The sequence below is a fragment of the Cimex lectularius genome, unplaced genomic scaffold (genome assembly GCF_000648675.2).
Source record: "Cimex lectularius strain Harlan isolate CLEC.00 unplaced genomic scaffold, Clec_2.1 scaffold40, whole genome shotgun sequence".
Classification (NCBI taxonomy): Eukaryota; Metazoa; Arthropoda; class Insecta; order Hemiptera; family Cimicidae; genus Cimex; species Cimex lectularius.
Window position 1 is genome coordinate 1,861,257 of NW_019392652.1, and position 20,989 is coordinate 1,882,245.

At 34.1% G+C, this 20,989-nt stretch overlaps 3 protein-coding genes across 3 annotated transcripts in view; 2 read left to right on the plus strand and 1 right to left on the minus strand.

The window, feature by feature from the left end:
- The window catches only part of LOC106670100 (transformation/transcription domain-associated protein), a 39,962-nt gene extending 25,880 nt beyond the window's left edge, over positions 1-14,082 (plus strand). The window contains exons 44-60 of the mRNA XM_014400116.2: positions 5,433-5,687; positions 5,747-6,035; positions 6,095-6,306; positions 6,370-6,534; positions 6,598-6,708; positions 6,783-6,810; positions 6,869-6,990; positions 7,069-7,240; positions 7,308-7,545; positions 7,621-7,714; positions 7,792-8,007; positions 10,237-10,425; positions 10,485-10,628; positions 10,686-10,827; positions 10,900-11,096; positions 13,181-13,324; positions 13,632-14,082. Coding sequence (XP_014255602.1) covers positions 5,433-5,687; positions 5,747-6,035; positions 6,095-6,306; positions 6,370-6,534; positions 6,598-6,708; positions 6,783-6,810; positions 6,869-6,990; positions 7,069-7,240; positions 7,308-7,545; positions 7,621-7,714; positions 7,792-8,007; positions 10,237-10,425; positions 10,485-10,628; positions 10,686-10,827; positions 10,900-11,096; positions 13,181-13,324; positions 13,632-13,709 — 2,796 coding nt within the window. The 3' untranslated portion in view covers positions 13,710-14,082. The remainder of the gene's footprint in view (positions 1-5,432; positions 5,688-5,746; positions 6,036-6,094; positions 6,307-6,369; positions 6,535-6,597; positions 6,709-6,782; positions 6,811-6,868; positions 6,991-7,068; positions 7,241-7,307; positions 7,546-7,620; positions 7,715-7,791; positions 8,008-10,236; positions 10,426-10,484; positions 10,629-10,685; positions 10,828-10,899; positions 11,097-13,180; positions 13,325-13,631) is intronic.
- On the plus strand, positions 177-2,644 carry LOC112128463 (beta-1,4-galactosyltransferase 1-like). Its single transcript, XM_024230689.1, has one exon. The coding sequence runs from the start codon at positions 475-477 to the stop codon at positions 1,468-1,470; it is 996 nt and encodes a 331-aa protein (XP_024086457.1). The 5' UTR covers positions 177-474; the 3' UTR covers positions 1,471-2,644.
- Positions 14,083-14,131: 49 nt separating the features above from the next.
- LOC106670101 (isocitrate dehydrogenase [NADP] cytoplasmic) lies at positions 14,132-15,696 on the minus strand. The gene is made up of 2 exons (XM_014400118.1): positions 15,504-15,696; positions 14,132-15,425 (listed from the first exon to the last, which is right to left on the minus strand). Exon 2 carries the CDS (start codon positions 15,415-15,417, stop codon positions 14,182-14,184), a length of 1,236 nt encoding a protein of 411 aa, XP_014255604.1. The 5' UTR covers positions 15,418-15,425; positions 15,504-15,696; the 3' UTR covers positions 14,132-14,181.
- Positions 15,697-20,989: the final 5,293 nt, after the last annotated feature.

Sequence of the window (20,989 nt, forward strand, 5' to 3'; positions counted from 1 at the left end):
TTTGTTTTTGGTCAATGTTTGACTTGAATCATTCTGCAGTAACATGCCCATAGATTTTAAATAATCGAAGTTTCAATCGATTGTTTAATTGAACTTGTTTTAATTGAAAATTTTAGCAGATGAGGATATTTTATATTTTAATTTACGTGTAAATATTCTTTTAAATTTAAAATATAGAACCCATCTGGTGCTGTATGAACTGCCTACATAAAGAACGATCTATTTTATCATCGATTATTCCTTTCGGAATACTGTTGTCAGAATCGAAAAAAAAGGTCAGTCTGTTTGTCCGGTTTGCGGGTGGGGAAAAGTTGTTGAACCCTTACATTTATATATTTGTTAACATAATTTCTAGTTATGCTTAGTTTTGCATTTTCGGCCGTTATTCTATGTAACAGTAAGACGTTTGAATCCCAAAGTACAGTTCGGACGCTTTAGCATTTTCTAGCCGGACTTCGTTAAAACCCGGCCAAGATGACACTTTACTTCCGATGGATAAGAGTTCTTAAGTATTATTTAAATATCAAAGTCATCCTCGGGCTTGTCCCTTTGGTAGTGATTGTCAACACCATCCTGTATGTGTTGCTCTTTTCTAAGTCGAACGTCATTGTGATCAGGATGATCGACATACCAGACAGTTTGGTTACAGTCGAGAAACTCTCAAATAGTACAATGCCGTATTGTGAAGTTGCAAGGAGAGAGAGGAGTTTGATTCTCCAGCCGCCTTCTCAGCCAGTTCCAGAAGAAATTCTGGACCTACTCGCTACAGACACAAGAATACAGAAAGGCGGTGCTTGGAAGCCGGAGAACTGCATCTCACCGCACAAAGTCGCGCTTATTATTCCGTACAGGGACAGAAAAGAAAATCTCAGGGATTTTCTCGCATATATGCATCCATTCCTTCAGAAGCAGAATCTGGATTATCGCATCGTAGTCGTAGAACAGACAGACAGGCCGTTCAATAGGGCAAAGCTGTTCAACATAGGCTTTGTAGAAACCGAGAAGATTGATAACTTCCATTGCTACATATTCCACGATGTCGACCTTCTCCCGCAGAATCTTAACAATATTTATGGTTGTACCAACTACCCTCGGCACATGTCAGCCAACATCAACATATTCGACTACAAAGTCCCTTATGATTCCATATTTGGCGGGTCCGTTGCTATTTTAAAAAGCCAGTTCCAGGCGGTCAACGGATTCTCGAACATTTTCTTCGGATGGGGTGGCGAGGACGATGACTTCTACAACAGAGTGACAAGAAACGGTAGTAAAATTTGTAGATTTTCCTCGGATGTATCACAATACGTGATGCTTTCTCATAAAAAGGAGAAACCGAGTTCAGACCGGTATTATGTCCTCGTTACAGGAAAATATCGGTTTCTTACAGATGGCCTTAATTCTCTTAAATACAGTGTGATTAAAATAGACATGTTACCTCTGTACACGAGGATTCTTGTAGATATTTAACTAGCCGCTCCTGGCACTGGTTAGAGAAATTCAACAATGCAGGGATGCTTGGAAAAGAAATATATATACTGACATATTCTTTCATATTTATGAGGGAATAAAAGGGATTAACGTACATTGCTAAACAATCATTGTATAATTACTTATAACGAACTTATGGAAGTATGATTATTCCATTTACTATATACTTCACGAATTGCAAATCTTTAGAAAGTTGGGTTTATTTTTTTATTTTATGTTTTTACAAAACACGCCATTTATTTTTAAGCTATATGTTTTAATTGCTAATGCATTTTGGGCCAAGTCCTCTTCAGAGCTCAACATTTAGCTAAGTGGCCTGAAACGCATAGCAATTAAAATATATATCATAAAAATAAATAGTGTGTTTAGTATTAAAAAAATAACCCTCTTTCTAGATTTAAAATATGTTACCACCAAACTAAAATTAATTATAAAGTAAAAATAAAATTTGAATTATCTTCACGGATCGCTTCAACTAATTATAGTCAACTGGAACAATCACAACTACAGTTTGCTTTAAAATGCAATGATTGAACACATTTAAGTGAAATTATTTATAAATATTCATAAGAAATAGTATAAATGCGCAGTCTAAAGTGAGGAGAACACTTAATAAGATTTGAAAATACTATTTTTGCACACAATTCAAATATTTATTTAAAATTTTGTTATAAATTGAAACTGAATAATACTCTTAACATAATATTCATTGCTCTAAATTAAAGACTGGCCATAATGTTTATTTTTAATTACATTATTTATTTAAATCTATTGATATTAAACAAGTGTACTTGGATTTATCTTACTGGTTATATTTATTTTGTTATTTTTGCAAATTGTACTTTTAATTGGATTTCTGTACTTTATTCGCACAATAAATGCACAAAAAAAAAAGATAAGCACTTAGACTGTACAAGACTGTTGGAGTATTACGTGTAAATTGGTAAATGTAACTTATTTTTAAAAAAGTGTCAAAAATTCCATATTGCAAATATAATAATTTTTTATCTATATGGTATGCCATCTTAGTATTTTATTAAGTTTGCTTACTCAGTTATGTTTAAAGTCTGGTCTTTTAATCAGCGATATTTTAACCGTGTGAGTGAAGATAATTTTGTTACATTTTTAGTGCCAAAAATTGTACGACTCAAAACAAAAATGATTTCTAGTCAGCTATTATTTTACTTTTAAAAAATTACAAAACCAATTCTGATTAGTTTGTGCTGTTTAAAACCAACAAATTCACATTCAATACGATTAATGTAAAACAAGCCTAATTAATTTAAGCACTTCCGTAAAAATCCTAAAAGAGCCTAACTCAAGTGTCTTATGGAATCAGACATTTCAATGCAAGATTTGTACCTATGTGTTAATTTGTCTTTTGTTTAGCATATCTGTGATATATATGTAAGGTTGTATGAAAAAATAATATAATTAATTATACTTTTTATCTACGTTCTTGGTTGAGTAGAAAAAGCTAATGTCACAAGTGAGACACTAGCTTTTTTATCTTAACTAAGACCTTAGATAAAAACTATAAAATAATTAATATAGTCAATTATGACTACTAAATACATGTATGAATTATAAAATGTTATAATGTTGTTTCTTTGCGATCATAAGATTAAACTTGTTGCTCATTCAGGTTCTCTAATTAAACTTTGATTGCCTTTTTTTCATTTATTAAAAAAAATGTTAATATTGTATTAACTAGGGAACTGTTATTTTTTAATAAAATCATTCCAATTTATTTTAATGTTTCTATGTACTTACCATTTCCTGTTGCACTGTTAAATTAATTATTTGGTTTGGGGCACTTAATTTTTTTTATTATAACTGTCTTTTTGGGTCAATGTTTGCCAGCTTTTCTCCAGGAAATTGTGTGGGGTCTGTTTTTAGCTAGGGTTCAGGGCTCTTGTGGCTGGCAGCGTTTTGGTTGGAGGCGGGTACTAAACATAAGTGTTCTCTTTTTGTATGTGCATACTTCCTTGTGTTCTTTTATTGGTAATTTGACAATCTGAGATAACGAGAGGTTAGCAAGTTATGTGTGGTGATTAGTGAAACCTACATCACACCAGACCGCATCTCTCAATTCTAAATAATTAGTTAGCAAGTTAATTAAGTAAACAGGAGAAAAATAAGAGAGTGTTAGTAAGAAACATGCATGGAGGAAAAAATGCAGAATCTTCTTATGCATATAGAGACCACTCAATGCTTTTCATCCCATATATTACACGCTCTTATTGTGGCCGACAGGTTAGGCCACCGTATTTGCCATGCTACCAGTCCTGGGTTCGAATCCTGGCACAGCCCTTGGCTTTTTTAGTTGAGAACAGTATGAAAGAAGTATTGTAGTGGTTTGACACCTTATCCAACACAGAATGAGAAGTTGGGTATTAACCACCCTATATGACAAGAATTATTTTACTTTACTATTATTATTATTATTATTATTATTACACTAATAATAAAAACCTAAAAACTTACCAGCATTCAAATTCAGGATCTCTTTGTCACAAGAATAAAAAGCCCTTCGATATTGGCCACTGCAAAATCCCAAATCTCCTCCTCACTATATTGCTCAAGTATGTTGACAAAAGTGATCTACATTCATAATAATCTGACCTATTTTTATTATCAGCATTTACACAGTTGTTCAAGAATGTGGTAATGTAGTTATATAAATTTTGTGGATAAAAGTTTGTTCAGTTCGAAGGTACACAAAACATGTAGTAGTTGGCCGAGGGAGGAAATTGAAGTAAGACTTTCCTTCATCATTGTGGCTCTACAGTATTTGTATTTCTCTTAGCTTTAAAAGCTTAACTTTAAAGAAAATCAAAAAAGATCTTGAGCGTACAACTAATGATCAAAACCCAATTAGGCTGTTCACGTGCCTATAGAAGAAATGACCTTAAATTTGGAACCATTTTCTCAGTTGTGGTCGACATCTTCAGTTATTATTTGAAAAAAATAAATAAATACAAGAGTAAAATATTCTATATAACTTTTTTCACCTTATTGCAGCCTTGCCTCTGAAGACAGATTCTGAGTCCTTGCTTTATCTTAATTGATCCAACCATTGAAAATTGAGAGAAGTACGTGTTTTAGTGAACACCGTTGCAAATAAGTAGAAATAAAACTTGGAGAAATAATGTGAAATGGAGTAAAATGTCGTGCTGCGGAAGATGTACAGAGATAAACTGATTAAAATCATAAGTCTAACTTCCTGTGGTAACTTGCCGGCAACAATACAGCAGTAGGCCTAACATCTTGTTCTGTATATCCACCCTAGGTTGGTCTGTCAGACATGTTCTAGGATTTTGCCTTCTTTGCCATCAAAATGCCGAAACATATCTGCCTACTAGCCCAGCAAGGTGACAGACCAAGATAATCGGTAAGGATCAAAATGCAGATACCAAACTGTCCAGACTTTGGCAGATTGAAAACAACCAAACTGCATAAAATACAATTGCCTGTAACCCCAACACTGAATATGGCAAAATGACCATCACAGTGAAGACAGACCAAAATGATAGAATTGACTAAATTACAGAAATATTAAACCTAAATCCAAATGTATCTTAGTTTGCCCTATTTTAACCAACGTAATTATTAAATTGATTTATAATATTTATGTAAAGTGTGAGCTGAGAAGAAAAGTTAGTGTCACGTGTGGGACTCGAACCCACGACTTTCAGCAAAATATGCTGCTGGTCTAACTACTTGAACTATCATAACTTGTGCCATTAAGTTTTCATTTCAGCCACACTTTACATAAATTTTTTAAATCAATTTAAATTAGATGTAAAGTAAAGGTTCACAGATTTTTGTAGGTTTTTATCAAATTTAACAGAAACATAAGGAGTGATGTTACCTGTTATAATACATTAAATTATGAAATTATTGTTTACATACAATTACTAATTATGATAATCACTCAGATTATGGAATTGCAAGAAGCTTGTCAGATCCACCAAGGAATGCTTCAACATGAAAGAACCAATTCGCTTCACGACATGAAAACTATTGTCAAAACCTGGAGAAACAGGATACCAATCATTGCTGATGACCTGAGCCATTGGAGTGATGTTTTCACCTGGCGCCAGCACCATTATCAGTTTATTGCATCAAATTATGATGCCCAGCATGATCAAGGTGTAAACAGGAGCATATTTGGCGTACATGATTCTTGCCAGGTATTTTTTATAGTTGTCATCTTCATTTGCATTTTTGTTATTGATATTTTTATTTCCAGGCGATTATTCATTTTGGGAAAATTGCAAGAAAGCAAAATTTAACCGGTGTATGTCAGGACTCTCTGTCACGTATATACACAATCCCAACTGTACCTGTAGTCGATTGTTTTCAAAACATAAGACAACAGGTGAAATGTTATCTTCAAATGGCTTCACAGTCTGGACAGTCTGGGCAGAAAGAGCTTCAAGAAGGCCTCAAGGTTGTTGAATTGACCGAATTACGATACTTCACCAAGGAGATGACTTCTGAATGTTACGCTTTGAAAGGAATGCTTTTGTCACAAATTGGTAAGGTCGATTTTAATGATAGAATTAAATAAAGATTGTCATAATTTTTTATTTTTCAGGAAGGGTCGATGAAGCTAGCAAAGCTTTCTCAGCAGCGGTACAACTCCATGATACACTAGTCAAAGCTTGGGCTCTCTGGGGTGATTTTATTGAGTCTCAGTTCACAAAATCATCAAACCCTGACATCACTATGGGTATATCGGCAATCACATGCTTTCTGCACGCTTGCAGACATCAGAACGAATCCAAATCGAGGAAGTATCTTGCAAAGGTAAAATAGCAATTAAGCTTTGTAAATGTCAATAATTGTCTTAATATACATATGTTTTTTAAGGTCCTTTGGCTTTTGACATATGATGATGAAAAATTTTCCTTAACCGAAGCTGTAGACAAGTATGTAGTTGGGGTACCACCGATTCAGTGGTTACCTTGGATCCCTCAACTTCTTACTTGTCTAATGCGAAATGAAGGAATTTACATGTTAAATCTTCTAAGCCAAGTAAGTTTTCTTATTTATGACATGGATTTTTTTAACATCATTCATATGAATTTTTTCTTTTAGGTCGGCAGGATGTTCCCTCAAGCTGTTTATTTTCCTATAAGAACACTGTATTATACGCTGAAAATAGAACAACTTGAAAGATACAAAAGTGCCAAATTAGCGGGTAAACAGGTAAAATGATAAATTTAAAAGTTTTTTAGATTTAGAATTTAGACAATTTTTATATACATATTTTTTTGTGTTAGCTACCAAGAGCGAGTGACCAGCAACAAGGTAAAGTGACAAAAATTAACTATGTTTAAAAAACATGTATTTACTTTCGTTATTGCAGGCACTGATGCTTCTGGACCTTTCAAAGCTACTCCCTCAATGTGGAGATGTGGAAGAATAATGCATACTCAAATGGATGCTCATCCAACTGTGATTTCATTCTTAGAAGGGATTGTTGATCAGGTATGTTATGATTTTTCAACATGATTATTCCATTTTTTTTTTTTTTTACTAAAATATTTATGTTTGTTTTTGTTTTAGATGGTTTGGTTCAGAGAAAACTGGGATGAAGAAGTTTTAAGACAACTTAGGCAAGGCTTAGCAAAGTGCTATGTCATTGCATTTGAAAACAGGGGTGCCGTGAGTGAAGCAACAATCACTCCTCACACGTTGCATTTTGTAAAAAAGCTTGTTGCTACATTTGGTGGAATCGGTAACTATTTCGATAATTAATTATTAATAAGTATAAGTGTATTTAAAGTGCAAATAACACCTTACAGAAAACACAAATTCAGAAAATACAAATTCAGAAAACACCTCAGTTAGTAGCGCTGCATCGGAAAGTCTAGCCAAGAGAGCACAAATCACTAGTCAAGATCCAGTTTTCCAGAAGATGAAGAGCCAGTTCAGTGATGACTTTGACTTCAGTGTGCCGAATGCAATGAAATTACAAAATTTGATTCACAAATTGAAAAAATGGGTCAAAATACTGGAGGGAAAGACCAAACTTTTGCCAAAGTATAACCCCTTATAATTTATAACCCATAAACTTATAAATTATATGATTTCCTTTGTAACCGATTCTTTTTTTAGGTCATTTTTAATTGAAGAAAATTGTAGACTATTAAGCAACTTCAGCTTACAGACTGCAGAAATTGAACTTCCTGGTGAATTCCTTCTGCCGAAGGTATTACATACTTATCATTATAAATATATACAGAATATCATTATAAATTTTATATCAACAAATGTTACTTGTTTTAGCATTCCCATTACTATGTAAGGATATCAAGATTCATGCCAAGGGTAGAAATAGTACAGAAACACAACACTGCTGCTAGGAGATTGTTCATAAGAGGCCACAATGGCAAAATTTATCCTTACCTTGTTGTAAACGACTCTGGTTTAGGTGATGCCAGAAGAGAAGAAAGGGTCTTACAGCTTCTTCGAATGCTTAACCATTATCTAGGAAAGCAAAAGGTAATGCATATGTACACAAGTAATTTTATAGATCTACAATTGACATTTCAGCTCCTAGTAATGCAAATTCTAAGCAAAACATATTGGCACTGTCCTTCTGTCATTCTTAAATGCATTCTCTCTTATTTAAACACCATTGTCTCAAGTTGGTCGGTCAACTTCTCCACCATCTTCATATAAACAGTCACCTACTATAAAATCACCATCAACCATTCTGCTAATAAATGCATTCACCTACCCACGACATTAACACAAAAATATTGTGAAATTTGCCCATGTTTGTCTGTAGGGTGATAAACCTGAAATTTGGTCATGGCTAATCACTTTGGCCTACCTATCCTCACTGGGTTGATCTGCCAGATGCTTTTGAACTTCTCCTTCAATGGGTCTGTGTGTTTCTGTGAATATATATCCTACTAGTAATGGTTCAGAATAATTGAGAGTTTAATATTTTATTTGTATTAAATAAGTTCTTCTGGATACACTATATTTGTAGTATATCCAGACTTGGCATCTTCATCTTAATTAGCTAAAACAGCTTCTGTTTTTTTTCTCTTTGCCCTAATTAGTACAACATATAATTGGCTATGAGTAACAACAATGAGTCAATGACCTGGTGGTTCTTCTGAAGAATGGAAAACTAGCTATTTTTTCTGTTATAGCTTTTTTAAATCTATGCACATGCATCAGTACATTGTAAAAAAACATGTCATTAGAAAGATAGATGTACTAGTCGGGCCATGTATTTTACTAGTCCTTTTAAGAGCTACTATATCCTCCGTATTGTTCTTAAAGTTCTAGTTCATCAAGGAACTAGATTAATAGGTCTGGTTTCAGGATCTCTTCCACGGTTACATTGTATGCCCCAAAACAATTCTTCCTGTGGGCAAGTGTAGCACCACAGTTTGTTATTATGTTAGTCGTCTCAATGGACCATCGGGCCCCGACTGAAAATTCTAAGTTTTTCCAAAAGGAAAACAAGAACCGGGAAAAAGGAAATATCCAACTACACACGTAAAACAAAAATGTATAATTTGACCTTATGAAATCCGATAAAAAGCTATATTTACAAAAATGCCGTGTGGTAGAAACAAACTAAAAAAAATGTCTTGTTAACAAAAAAAATAAAAAATTCCTCTTAAGAAAAAACAACCCAATTTCAACTTAAGATCAATTTTAAAGAAATACTATTTACAAATACGCTTAATTAAAAGAGGAGCGGGCACACTCCCTGAAGGAACAAGGATTCAGGAATTTACAGAAAAAATAAAGGATTTGGCTCACTGTTGTCAACTCGCTTGCCTCCAGCCACACAATCCCCTTCTCCCCGCTTTTCTTATCATTCTCCCGGGGAAGAAGGTCCCCACCAGGGTTGTTTGTATACTAATTTTGCACCCTTACAATTAGATGGGTTGATGTTTCCTCTACTTTGCAGAATCAGCATGTGCTGTGTTGGGTTATGCCATTTTCTTCAGAAGTTTTCAGTGTCCTGTTACGAGTCGCAGTTTTTCCTGCTTCCTTTAATACATTCTGTTATCTTTTTCCTTCCAAATTTTATTAGGAGGTTGTTGGATTGTTTGTGTCCAGTGAGCGAGTTCCATTGTTCCCTAATTTTCTTTTTATCCTTCTGACTGAGATGCTCATTGATTGCGTGCATTTCTAAGCCAAACATTAAATTTGAATTGAAATTTTGTTTTGTTTCATTTAGTCGGTCCTTAAATTCAGATTTGTTCAATTTAGGCAAGTGTTCTTTAACTCTCATTTTAATTTCTCTGCCACTTTGTCCTATACATTTAATATCGCAATCATTTAACTTTGTAAATCCCGCTTTGTGTCAAGTGGCGTGTTTGTAATGTCTTCAACCTAATGATGAGCATTTAATGCTTAAAATCCAGATATACCTTTTAAAGCAGTTTTAAACAACATACCCACCCCACTTTTATCATATCTATTGGTGGCATTTTGGCTAAAAACCCTTATGCTGAAACATGCAGTACTGCAGCTGAAACAATGCAAGACAAAATTTTTAACTCGATTGTTGAAATAATTGGAAAAAGTCTACCCCACAGAAAGACTTTTAAGCTCCCATGTATGATGGGAAATACTTTGCTTATAAAACTTACTGATTAGTCTAAAAATTAAGAAGTTTACATGAGAAATGCAGCATACAGCTAAGCAAATTATAAGTTATAATTAAGGAATAATAGGTGTATTGGATTTATTTTGTAGGAGACATCAAGACGATTCCTGCACATAACGGTCCCACGTGTAGTTGCTGTTTATCCTCTGATCAGACTGGTTGAAGACAACCCTTCATCAATTTCACTACTAGATGTTTATAAAGGCGCATGTGCCAGTCACGGAATCGAGCATGATGCACCTGTAACAAAATATTATGAACGACTTGCTTCGGTTCAGGTAAATTATTGTTTTGTGCAAATCTAATATGATTTGTTAATTTTTTTAAATCATTCTAGGCAAGAGGAATGCAAGCAAGTCATCAGATATTAAAGGAAATATTAAAAGACGTGCAGACAACGATGATACCCAAGACATTGTTAAAAGATTGGGCTCTTAAAACATACCTATCTCCGACTGATTTTTGGACATTTAGGAAAATGGTAAAATCTATTTTAAAATAGTTCATTGAATGTTTTTTAATCTATTTATGTTTATAGATGACACTACAGCTCGCACTGGCATGCTTTTGCGAGTATGTTTTGCACCTCACTAGGCTCAACCCTGATATGCTCTACGTTCACCAAGACTCTGGACTTTTGAATGTCGCTTATTTTAAATTTGACATTGAAGACACAAAAGGTTGAAATTTTAAATTTCCAAAACATACCGAATTTCTTAACAAATGTTTTAACATTTTTGGCCGGGTTTTAGGTGAATTGGATGCAAACAGGCCTGTTCCATTCAGGTTGACCCCGAACATTCAGGAACTCCTTACAGAAACTGGAGTTAACGGACCTTTAACAGCTAGCATAATAGCTACAGCTCGATGTCTAGCTCATCCAAACTTCAAAGTTGCATCCATATTAAGGGCCATTCTTAGAGACGAAATGATTTATTTCCACCGAAAGGTTAGTTTTTGAATGATTAAAACTTAACATTTGCCTTTTCTTTTTTTTTCTTTTTTTTTAAATTTATATGTGGTGTTTAGTGACCGTTAGTCAATGATTATTTGGAGATTGTGAGATGCAGTCTGGTGTGACGTAGGTTTTAGAAAAACATTTTCTTTATTGTGCCAACGTTTCGATCTTTATTGAGATCATCTTCAGGGCCTGGGATTTATAAACATTGTTTAAATTTTACAAATAGGATGTGGAAAGAAATTGAATTTATACAGTGCTAGAATTTTTAAATTCAGTCAATGTATTTGGACTCATTCCAAGTGTTTGTTTTCTGTGTAGATGTGTGTGTCATTCTTGTGTGTCGTGTTGGGAGTGCCAGTGAGATATTGCTGTTTTATGTCTATATACGTTGGATTTTGAAGGGGTGGGGAAGGAAGTCAGGATAGAAAGACATTTTTATATAAAGAGTCGGCTTCTTTGAGGTGAAAGGACCCGACAGTAGGAAAAATCAGATAATGGTTCGGCCTGATTATCCTTTCAGGATTATATAGAAGGGATATTAGGGAAAAGAAAGCCAAATTGTTGAATAATTAGACTAAGTAGAAATGTTTGATGTGTGGAATGTGATTTTTGTATGATGTGATGATCATATATGTTATCGATTTTTTTAATTTTTTTTTTTTTTTAATGAGGGTATTTCAACTACAAGGTTTTATGAAACCTCGGGGTGCCGGTGTTTAAAAAAAAAGCCAGATTATAAGTATGTCGACATGCCAACACCTAAACTGTTAAGATGCCCCCTATCATTTTTCTTATAAAGTAGTTTCAACTGTTTTTGTTTGAAAACATGACCTTTTTTAATCCAAAGAAGAAAAAAACAATGTTTTACTGTGAAGTGCTGTAAGTGCAATTGAACCAAGTCATCAGCATTCAACAGAAGTTGATTTAATTATAGATCAACTGTCCCTCAGACTTTCCAAAGAATTATTTTTTCACATGGTAAACCAGCAATGGGTCTTTATGGACTCGGTGTTATCATTTTTGATCGAGTGCCAGTTCGACATGTGTTCAGACTCACAGACCAATATCCTTTAATTATTTATTTACTTGTTTTCATTACTCGCATTTTATTCTGTGTAATAAAAAGTTAAAATATTTTTTACAAACAAATAAGTGAAAGTTTTTTGAAATTTTACAGAATTTTTTTTTTTATACTGTACCTTACTGATAAAATGTTGATTGTCTAATGAATCTTGATTTATTCTATCTTTATTATCAGGTGACATTTATTTTCATCTTATCTTCAAGTGTGCTTGTTTTAACGCTTTAAAAACAAAGTTAAACACTCAAACAAAATAATTTTGCATTTCAGTTATGGATTGGTTTATATATCTCCAAGTCATTTTCTTCTTGATTTTATAGTGGTGATATACGCTTCATATACCACCTGTTAAAAGGTCCATAATTTTTAATGAATGCCACACGTTCATTTATATACTTTCTCTTATTTGTTTGGCCAGGATTCAAAGGAATCCTTAAACATAAACTTTCTCCAAATATAAAAAGAATCTAAGAGAAAGTATCTATTTTTAGTCGCAAGGGCTCAGGAGTCAATTTACTCTTGTTTGATTACATAACATTAAAGTTATCTCAGGTTATCAGATTGGATTAAAAGAATACAAATGATAAATATATTTGAGTGGGAATAATAGTTTACAAAATAAACTATTGTTATATTTTCTACTTGTTTGATTATCTAATTTACTGATTTAACAATAAACACAATGGAAACAAGCATGAATTATTATATATTATGCTTTTCTTTCTTTCTTGTTGTTGGCTTATTTCAAGATCTTTTTTAAGGCGTTTTTCAGGAACATACAACCGCAACACGTCATTTTATTGAAGCAATTTTGGAATTTAAAAATAAAAGGAGTTGGAAGAAGAGAGGCTGGTGCCCCCAAAATCGATACTGCTTCAATAAATTATGTTGAATGATTGTCTGTTCCTGAAAAATACCTTTAAAAAGATTAATTATGCATTTATCATTGGTAATATATTTTACATTGATTTTTTTTTTGTATGATTTTCAGAAGCAGGAAAAAGATCATGAAAATCTGACATCGCCACCAGCAGACGTGGCTGGAGAGTTGATAATTAACATGGTCTCACATGCTGTAAATTCAATCACTCAGCATTTAAACAGCCTGGCTCAGTTTGACGGCACTGAGAGCAAGGTAAATTATAACATGCTGCATGCAAACATTTTAATTTATAACAGAATTCAACAATGAAATAATTGTGTATTAAAAAAAATCTAGATTTTTCTACACAATATTAATTTGTTTTTCTTTTCACATTTTTTTTTTAATTTATGGTACAGCTCAAAATAATTTCAATAGTGCTTGAAATTAGCAGTAATGCAGTGAAAATTATTTAAATTGTTATTTTTTTATTTGTTCCTTGTGACATTGCACATTGTCTAACAATGGAATTGATTAACATTTCTCACATAAATTAAACTCAAAGCATTTCTTTTTCCAGGTTGGCACTCTTGTGAATGCGGCTAAAAGTCCCGATAATTTATGCAGAATGGATCCAGCATGGCATCCTTGGTTGTAAATTTTCTTGTAAATATCTGTCTCCCCCACTATTTTTGTGATTTTAATGTACAGAACTTTTTTTTACAAAAAAGAAATTTTTATGTGTAATACTGCAATGAACTTGAAAACCAGTTTTTTTTTATTTGATTTACGTTTATAAATGGTTACATTTGTAAACTGGTTTTCCTCTCATAGTGATATAATCAATACTTACATAACCCATCCATTAACCGGATAGAAAAATATGTATGAGACAAATAAAATTAAATTATTTCCAGTGATCAGGATAAATAAAAACAATTGTATTTTTTTATAAAGAAATAATGTAAATTTATTTTATATGTTGTACATATTATTGTGTACGTACATTAAATTATAACTCTATTAGTGTCTCAATTTATTTGATTTGCCTTGTATATTATTAAAAAACAAGTACAAAAATTAAAGACAGTCCTGTATCAGGTTTTATTGTTTTATATTTTAGAAGTTAGTCAGGCTTTCAAGGCGATTTTGAGATTTTCAGCTAATTTGTCCAAAAAGGCAAACGTTTCGAGGTAGTCTTCCCTTTTAACATTGTTCATGCCTTTTATGCAAATGGCCAAATCTTTAGTCATGTAACCGGATTCGATCGTCTGTACACAGACGGTTTCCAGCACTTTTACAAAATTGGCCAATTCTTGGTTTTTGTCAAGCTTTGCTCTGTGGGCTAGGCCTTGAGTCCAGGCGAAGATGGAAGCGATCGGGTTGGTCGAGGTCTCTTTGCCTTGCTGGTAGAACCTGAAATGCCGAGTCACCGTGCCGTGAGCCGCTTCTGCCTCGATCGTTTTACCATCAGGACACACAAGAACTGAAGTCATAAGTCCGAGAGAGCCGAATCCTTGTGCCACAGAATCAGACTGAACATCACCATCATAATTTTTACATGACCATATGAAACCGCCTTCAGATTTTAAAGCATAGGCGACCATATCATCAATCAACCTGTGTTCGTACCAAATGCCACTTTTTTCAAAATCCACTTTGTACTTCTGTTCATAAATTTCTTGAAATATGTCTTTGAATCGTCCATCGTATTTCTTTAAAATTGTGTTTTTAGTGCTGAGGTAGAGAGGGTACTTTCTGACCAGGGCGTATTTAAATGACGAATGCGCAAACGCTTCTATTGACTGGTCAGTATTGTACATACCGATCGTGACTCCTGGACCTTCGAAATTGTGTACTGTTTCTACGATTGTCGGCTCTTTAGCGCCAACGGGAGTGAAGCTGAGAGTCAGTTTCCCAGCGCCTGGCACCAAGAAATCAGTAGCTTTGTACTGATCTGCATGGGCATGTCTGCCGATTATAATCGGCTTCTCCCACGGAGTAACAAGTTTCGGGATGTTTTTGCAAATAATCGGCTCTCTGAATACTGTACCGCCGAGGATATTCCTGATCGTACCGTTGGGAGACTTCCACATTTTTTTTAGCTTAAACTCCTCGACCCTTTTCTCATCAGGGGTGATCGTGGCGCATTTGATCCCTACGTTGTACTTCTTAATTGCCTCAGCACATTCCACCGTCACCTTATCATCAGTTTTATCCCTGTTCTCAATGCCAAGATCATAAGTATGCAATTCGACATCAACAAAAGGCAAAATTAATTTTTCCTTTATAACATCCCAAATCACTCTTGTCATCTCATCTCCTAGGATGTCCACAACTGGGCCTGCCTTGATTTTAACCACCATTTTCAGACCTAGTAAATTAATGAAAAAGTTTTCTTTTATTAAAAACTGAGTGTTTTTAAAATAAAACTAGAAGTAAAATTTATTACCTTTAAAAATCGTAAAACAGAATGTTCAAATTCAACAAAGATCTATGACTTGACAAAATGTCTGACGGCAGCTACAGCAACGAAACGTTAAGAGATGGTACTCAGTGGAAGTCCAACTCCCTACTAAAAGTAAAAACAATAAAAAGTAGTCAGCCGGTAGAATCGAGTTAAATGACACGTAGAGGTAGAACCTTGAAAGAACACAGCAAGAGGGGGAAGAACATTAAAAACATGACACCATCTGCTGGAATCTTTAGGCGAAGAACGATTGAAGAGAACTCCTGCAGACTATCATCGAACGTGTAGAAGGGTGAGAGTTATATTTGGCAGAAGACAAGGCTGAACAAAATCAATACATTAAACACAGTTGAAAATATCAAACAGTAAAAACATTAAATAAAAATTATCAAAGTTGAGGAATAAACATTTGAAAACACTCACTTTTTACTCCACAATTCAATTGAACCAGGGTTTATAGTATAATTTATTTTATAAAAAAGTATTCTAATTTCATTATATTTCGTGGTCCGATTGACCAAATAACTTTTTTCAATTAATTAATCTTTATGTAAGGTATTGGTTGAAAGGAAAAAGTTAGTGTCACGAGCGGGATTCGAACCTACGACCTTCGGCTAAATACGCCGCTGCTTTACCACTTGAGCTATCGTGACTTTGTTCCACTCGGACACCAACTTCCCAATTCAACCTACCATTTGAATTTACCTTTTGAAGTGGGAAGTTGGTGTCCGAGTGGATCAAAGTCACGATAGCTCAAGTGGTAGAGCTTAGCCGAAGGGGTTCGAATCCCGCTCGTGACACTAACTTTTTCATTTCAACCAATACCTTACAAAAAGATTAATTAATTGAAAGAAGTATCTATTCTAAGTTGAACTAAACCAAATTTAATACTATATAACTAAACTTTTTAGCATTAATATTCATTTGAAAGATACACAACTTTTCCCCCCAAAAGAAAATTTGTTTTATTCGCATCACCACTAGGAAAATATAAAGTTTCCTATCAAAATATCTACAAAATGAAACTAATTCAAATAGGCATAAATATACATACATACAATACAATACATAATACAAATACATTAAAAAAAGAAAAGGAGGGGAGTACGAAAAATTAATTTATGATAATTCTAACGTCATGATCAGGACTAGACAACTATTACTTATATAGTAAATATAATAAAACTTTAATAACCGGCTCATCACGTTTTATCTAACTCCTATTTTTATTACCTCTATCTGTAATGTTTAACCCTACCATACATAATTAAAATATCCTAAGTCATTAAAATGTCATTCATTTAATAAATACGATTACCTAATCTAACAAGGGGACGAGCAGGTTGGTGTGTCACGGATTTGGACCAAACATTTTTTGATGATTCTACTCTCCAAAATATTGGACACGTAGCCACCACTTCTTGTAAATTGGCCCTTGGTTTAATTATTATTATTAATTTTTTTTTTCAAGTTGAAATTTTTTCGTCTTTTAATATTTTTATTTCGCCGTCAAAAGCGTTCGTAGTCAAAAAGTTGCCAGTTCCTAGCAGCGTGTAACCAGCTACTGCTTGTCCTGTCGGTGCCAGTGCTGGCATTGCCAGTAAGTACCACAACTGGCATGCTAATAGGCAAAATGTAAATCAAGCATTACATAGCCCCTGTATGTGATGTGCTCTACCATCCTGGATAGAGCGGTTTAGCACCAACGGAAGTACTGAGTTGAGCTAGACCGCGATGGACGACGGCTAGACAGATGATCATTTTATTGCTCTTACCGCACTACGGAACCGTCATTTAACGGCTTCCTTGATATTTAGTCAACTCCAAATGGTCCGTAATATAAGGTAAACTCTGAAGCAATCATCAGAAGGCTTCGTGAGAATAGCCTAGTCTCTAGACATCCTCATCAGTTTCTTTTCTACTGGAGAGGCATCGGGTAGAAAGGAGGATATTTGCAAATCAGCATCTGCTTGGACACTTGAACAATGCTGCGTTGTTCTCTTCACAGATCAGTGCCAGTACGTGGCAGATGACAGGTTCGAGTGTGAAGAAGCTTTGTATGCAGGGTATAGGGTGGAACCAACGTCCATGATCGTACCGAATTGAGTGCCTATCATACAGCACGGATCTTTAACTGCAGTAAGGAACAATGAGCTGTAGTCCCATTCGTTCCGTTTATTGGGGACAACTTTGTGTCTCTGAATGATAATAGCTCGAGCTGTCACCCAATACTTGAAGGATGTAGGGATTACCACAGTGAATAAGCCAGCACGTTCTTCTGACATGAATTCCATACAACACTACACACTAGGGCAGGATAAAGAGACGAGTTGCACATTGGCTAAAGGAGGCAATACGCGTTATTAAGAGCGAAACCAGGTAATAAATTATTAGTTAGGGGCGTCGGTGACCGCGTTTAGGCGTTGACACGGCGCACACGGTAAGGTGAAGGTCCCGGGTTCAAATCCAGCAGCCTTGCATTCGAACCAGACATATTTACAAATGGGTTTTTTTTTTCAAAAACACCTGCACCCTGAGGGTTAAAAAAATTATTATTATTATTAGTTAAATTTTAATGAATCACTAAGTGATTTTCCGGTGTCTGGTGATTTTTCCTTGAAAACATAATTTTTTTTTTTTAATTTTTTTATATTTTTTTTACGAGGGTTCACAACAGCAGAGGTCATATAAACCCTCAGGGTGCCGGTATTTTTGAAAAAAAGCCCATTTGTAAGTATTCGGGTTCGAATGCAGGGCCGCTGGATTCGAACCCGGGACCTTTACCTTACAGTGATGAGCGCCGTGTCAAAGACTAAACCTTGCGGCCACCGACGCCCCATAAAACATCATAATTAAATAATTTATGTGTGGTGATTAGTGACCGTTAATAGATAATTATTCAGAAATCGTGAGATGCGGTCTGGTGGTTTCAGAAAAACATTTTCTTTATCGTGCCAACGTTTCGATCTTTATTGAGATCATCTTCAGAGCTCAACGTGTTTGTTTTCTGTTTGTTTTTTGGGCACTCTCAACACGACACGCAAGAATGGCAAACTTACGCAGAAAACAAACAATTTGAGCCCTGAAGATGATCTCAATAAAGATCGAAACGTTGGCACGATAAAGAAAATATTTTTCTGAAACCACCAGACCGCATCTCACGATTTCTGAATAATTAAATAATTTATATTAAAACTCATGAATTTCTGATCTCGTTTAATTTGGTTTACATTAAAATAAATATTTTGTTGCTATTATAACGATAAAAAAATACATATAGTTTGAAGTAAACATCAAAATTCGAGTTTCCGGGTTTTTTCTTTGAGAGTATTTGTTGATGGTTTGAACACAAAAATCTGATACTGCATTATGATTCATCAGGTCCTTTCTGATAGCCAACACAGGTTTGTAGACCTTTGAATAATTGCTGAGGTTTCTCAGGGCTTTCTGCCGTTTGCACGCAACCGCTTGAAATCAGTCTTAAACTGGTTTAGGGCGTTTATATTTTTATTTCAACATCTCATAGACTTTGTTCTAAATTATTTCTTTTCTCCTCTGCGAATATAACTGTGTCTACTATCTGATTTTCAAATAAAGCATTTTTGTACGATAATGCTCAATTAGTGCGGAAAAAATCAAATGAACCCATGGCAATTTTTTTCATTTGAGAAAGATAAGATCCATACCGCAAGAATTATCTAAAATAGAAAATCAACCATGAAATTTTATGTTTGTTTTAGTTCTTAATTCCGTTCTTATTCTAATTTTTATTTATTCACTTGTCAGCCAAGAATACCGTACTTAAAATATATATGCTTCGTGTATTGGGGACTATGTTGTTAATGTTTTATTCAATAAGTTAGACACATGATCCATTTCCTGTCCAGTTCGTTTTTTCTCCATAATTTACTTTTAAATTAGAATACGATTTTGATGGTATTTAACGTTGCTGAATAGCATCGCTTGGTAAATATTTAATGTTTTAAATCATTAGTGTATTACATGTATTTATTTAATAAAGTTCTAGGCTATTTTCTGTAAATGCCAAAATGTAACAACTCTGTTTAAAAGAAAATATCAACCCTGTGTCTCTTGTCGCGGGATATCTATTGGAAAGTTTTTATCTATTTGGGTAGGTTCAGTTTTACGTAACGTAAGTTAATTAAAATTAGTGCAATTTTTGTTGTTGTTGTTGTAATGTACAATGTAAATCACACAGTCATCACACTAAAAATCTAAAAGAAGTAGAATGTTTCATATATGTAAGTTATGTTTCGAGTCCGAGTTTCTTCTTTTTTAAAAACAACTTTATTTAAAAATAGATACAAATTCAACGATATGCCCTCGGTGAATTGTTTAAGTATCAAAAGAAGCTCAAAGACTGGTTTTACATTTTTCCCTGGCTCGCTTATCGCCTCGGGTTAAGAGGGAGACAAATGCAGTTGTGCTTAGTTAGCGTAAGACAAGCTTGCATTTGTCTGTACAAATAAACACGTAGTTATTATTAGTTATAATATATAACTTGTATATGTACATAAAAAGAAAATCTAATAATTCCGCCGATTTGGTCAATATTGACCAACAATAATTGTGTTTGTCTCTAGAAAAGTGAAAATTACAGATCATGTAATTTATTGGATAATGATAATTCTCTCGGTTGATAATTTTTTGCCTTGTTCGTCAAAAGAACTACAGTTTAATTTTTTGTGTTTTTTTCTTTGTTAATCATTTTATGAAACGTTTATAACATAATAATTTTTATCAATACGAAAAGTAAATCGGTCTGATATTATTCTTTATAGGAGGTTTTATCGACAGTATTCAGTAACTTAACATCGTTAGTTTAACATTCAATAAAATACCTCATAAAAAAAATGGGCCTATTACAGTTGACCAGTATCGAATATCTGGAGGAATTAGGAAAAGGCTAAGGTACCTAGGAAAGCCATTCTTGACCTTGATACCATTTGACTTAATAAAAGAATTCTACTTTATTAAAGAAACTAATATTTTCAGTAAAACAATTATCAGACCTCGGACATTTTCAAGTACAAAAGGAGAAAACCCTTACGACTCTAAAAGGAAAAAATCTTAAATTAATTCGAAACAAATAAGTATACAGAAGGGCAACGTATAAAATTTTATATTGACTAGTTTTCGTGGTCCGCTTGACCAATTAATATCTTTCAATTAATTAAGGTTTTTAGTTGAGATAAAAAAGTCAGTGTCACGAGTGGGATTCGAACCCACGACCTTCGGCTAGATACGCCGCTACTCTACCACTTGAGCTATCGTGACTTCGATCCACTCGGACACTAACTTCCCATCTTAATTCCACCTTTGACCCAATCAAAAGGTGTCCGAGTGGATCGAAAACACGATAGCTCAAGTGGTAGAGTAGCGGCGTATCTAGCCGAAGGTCTTGGGTTCGAATCCCGCTCGTGACACTGACTTTTCTATCTCAACTA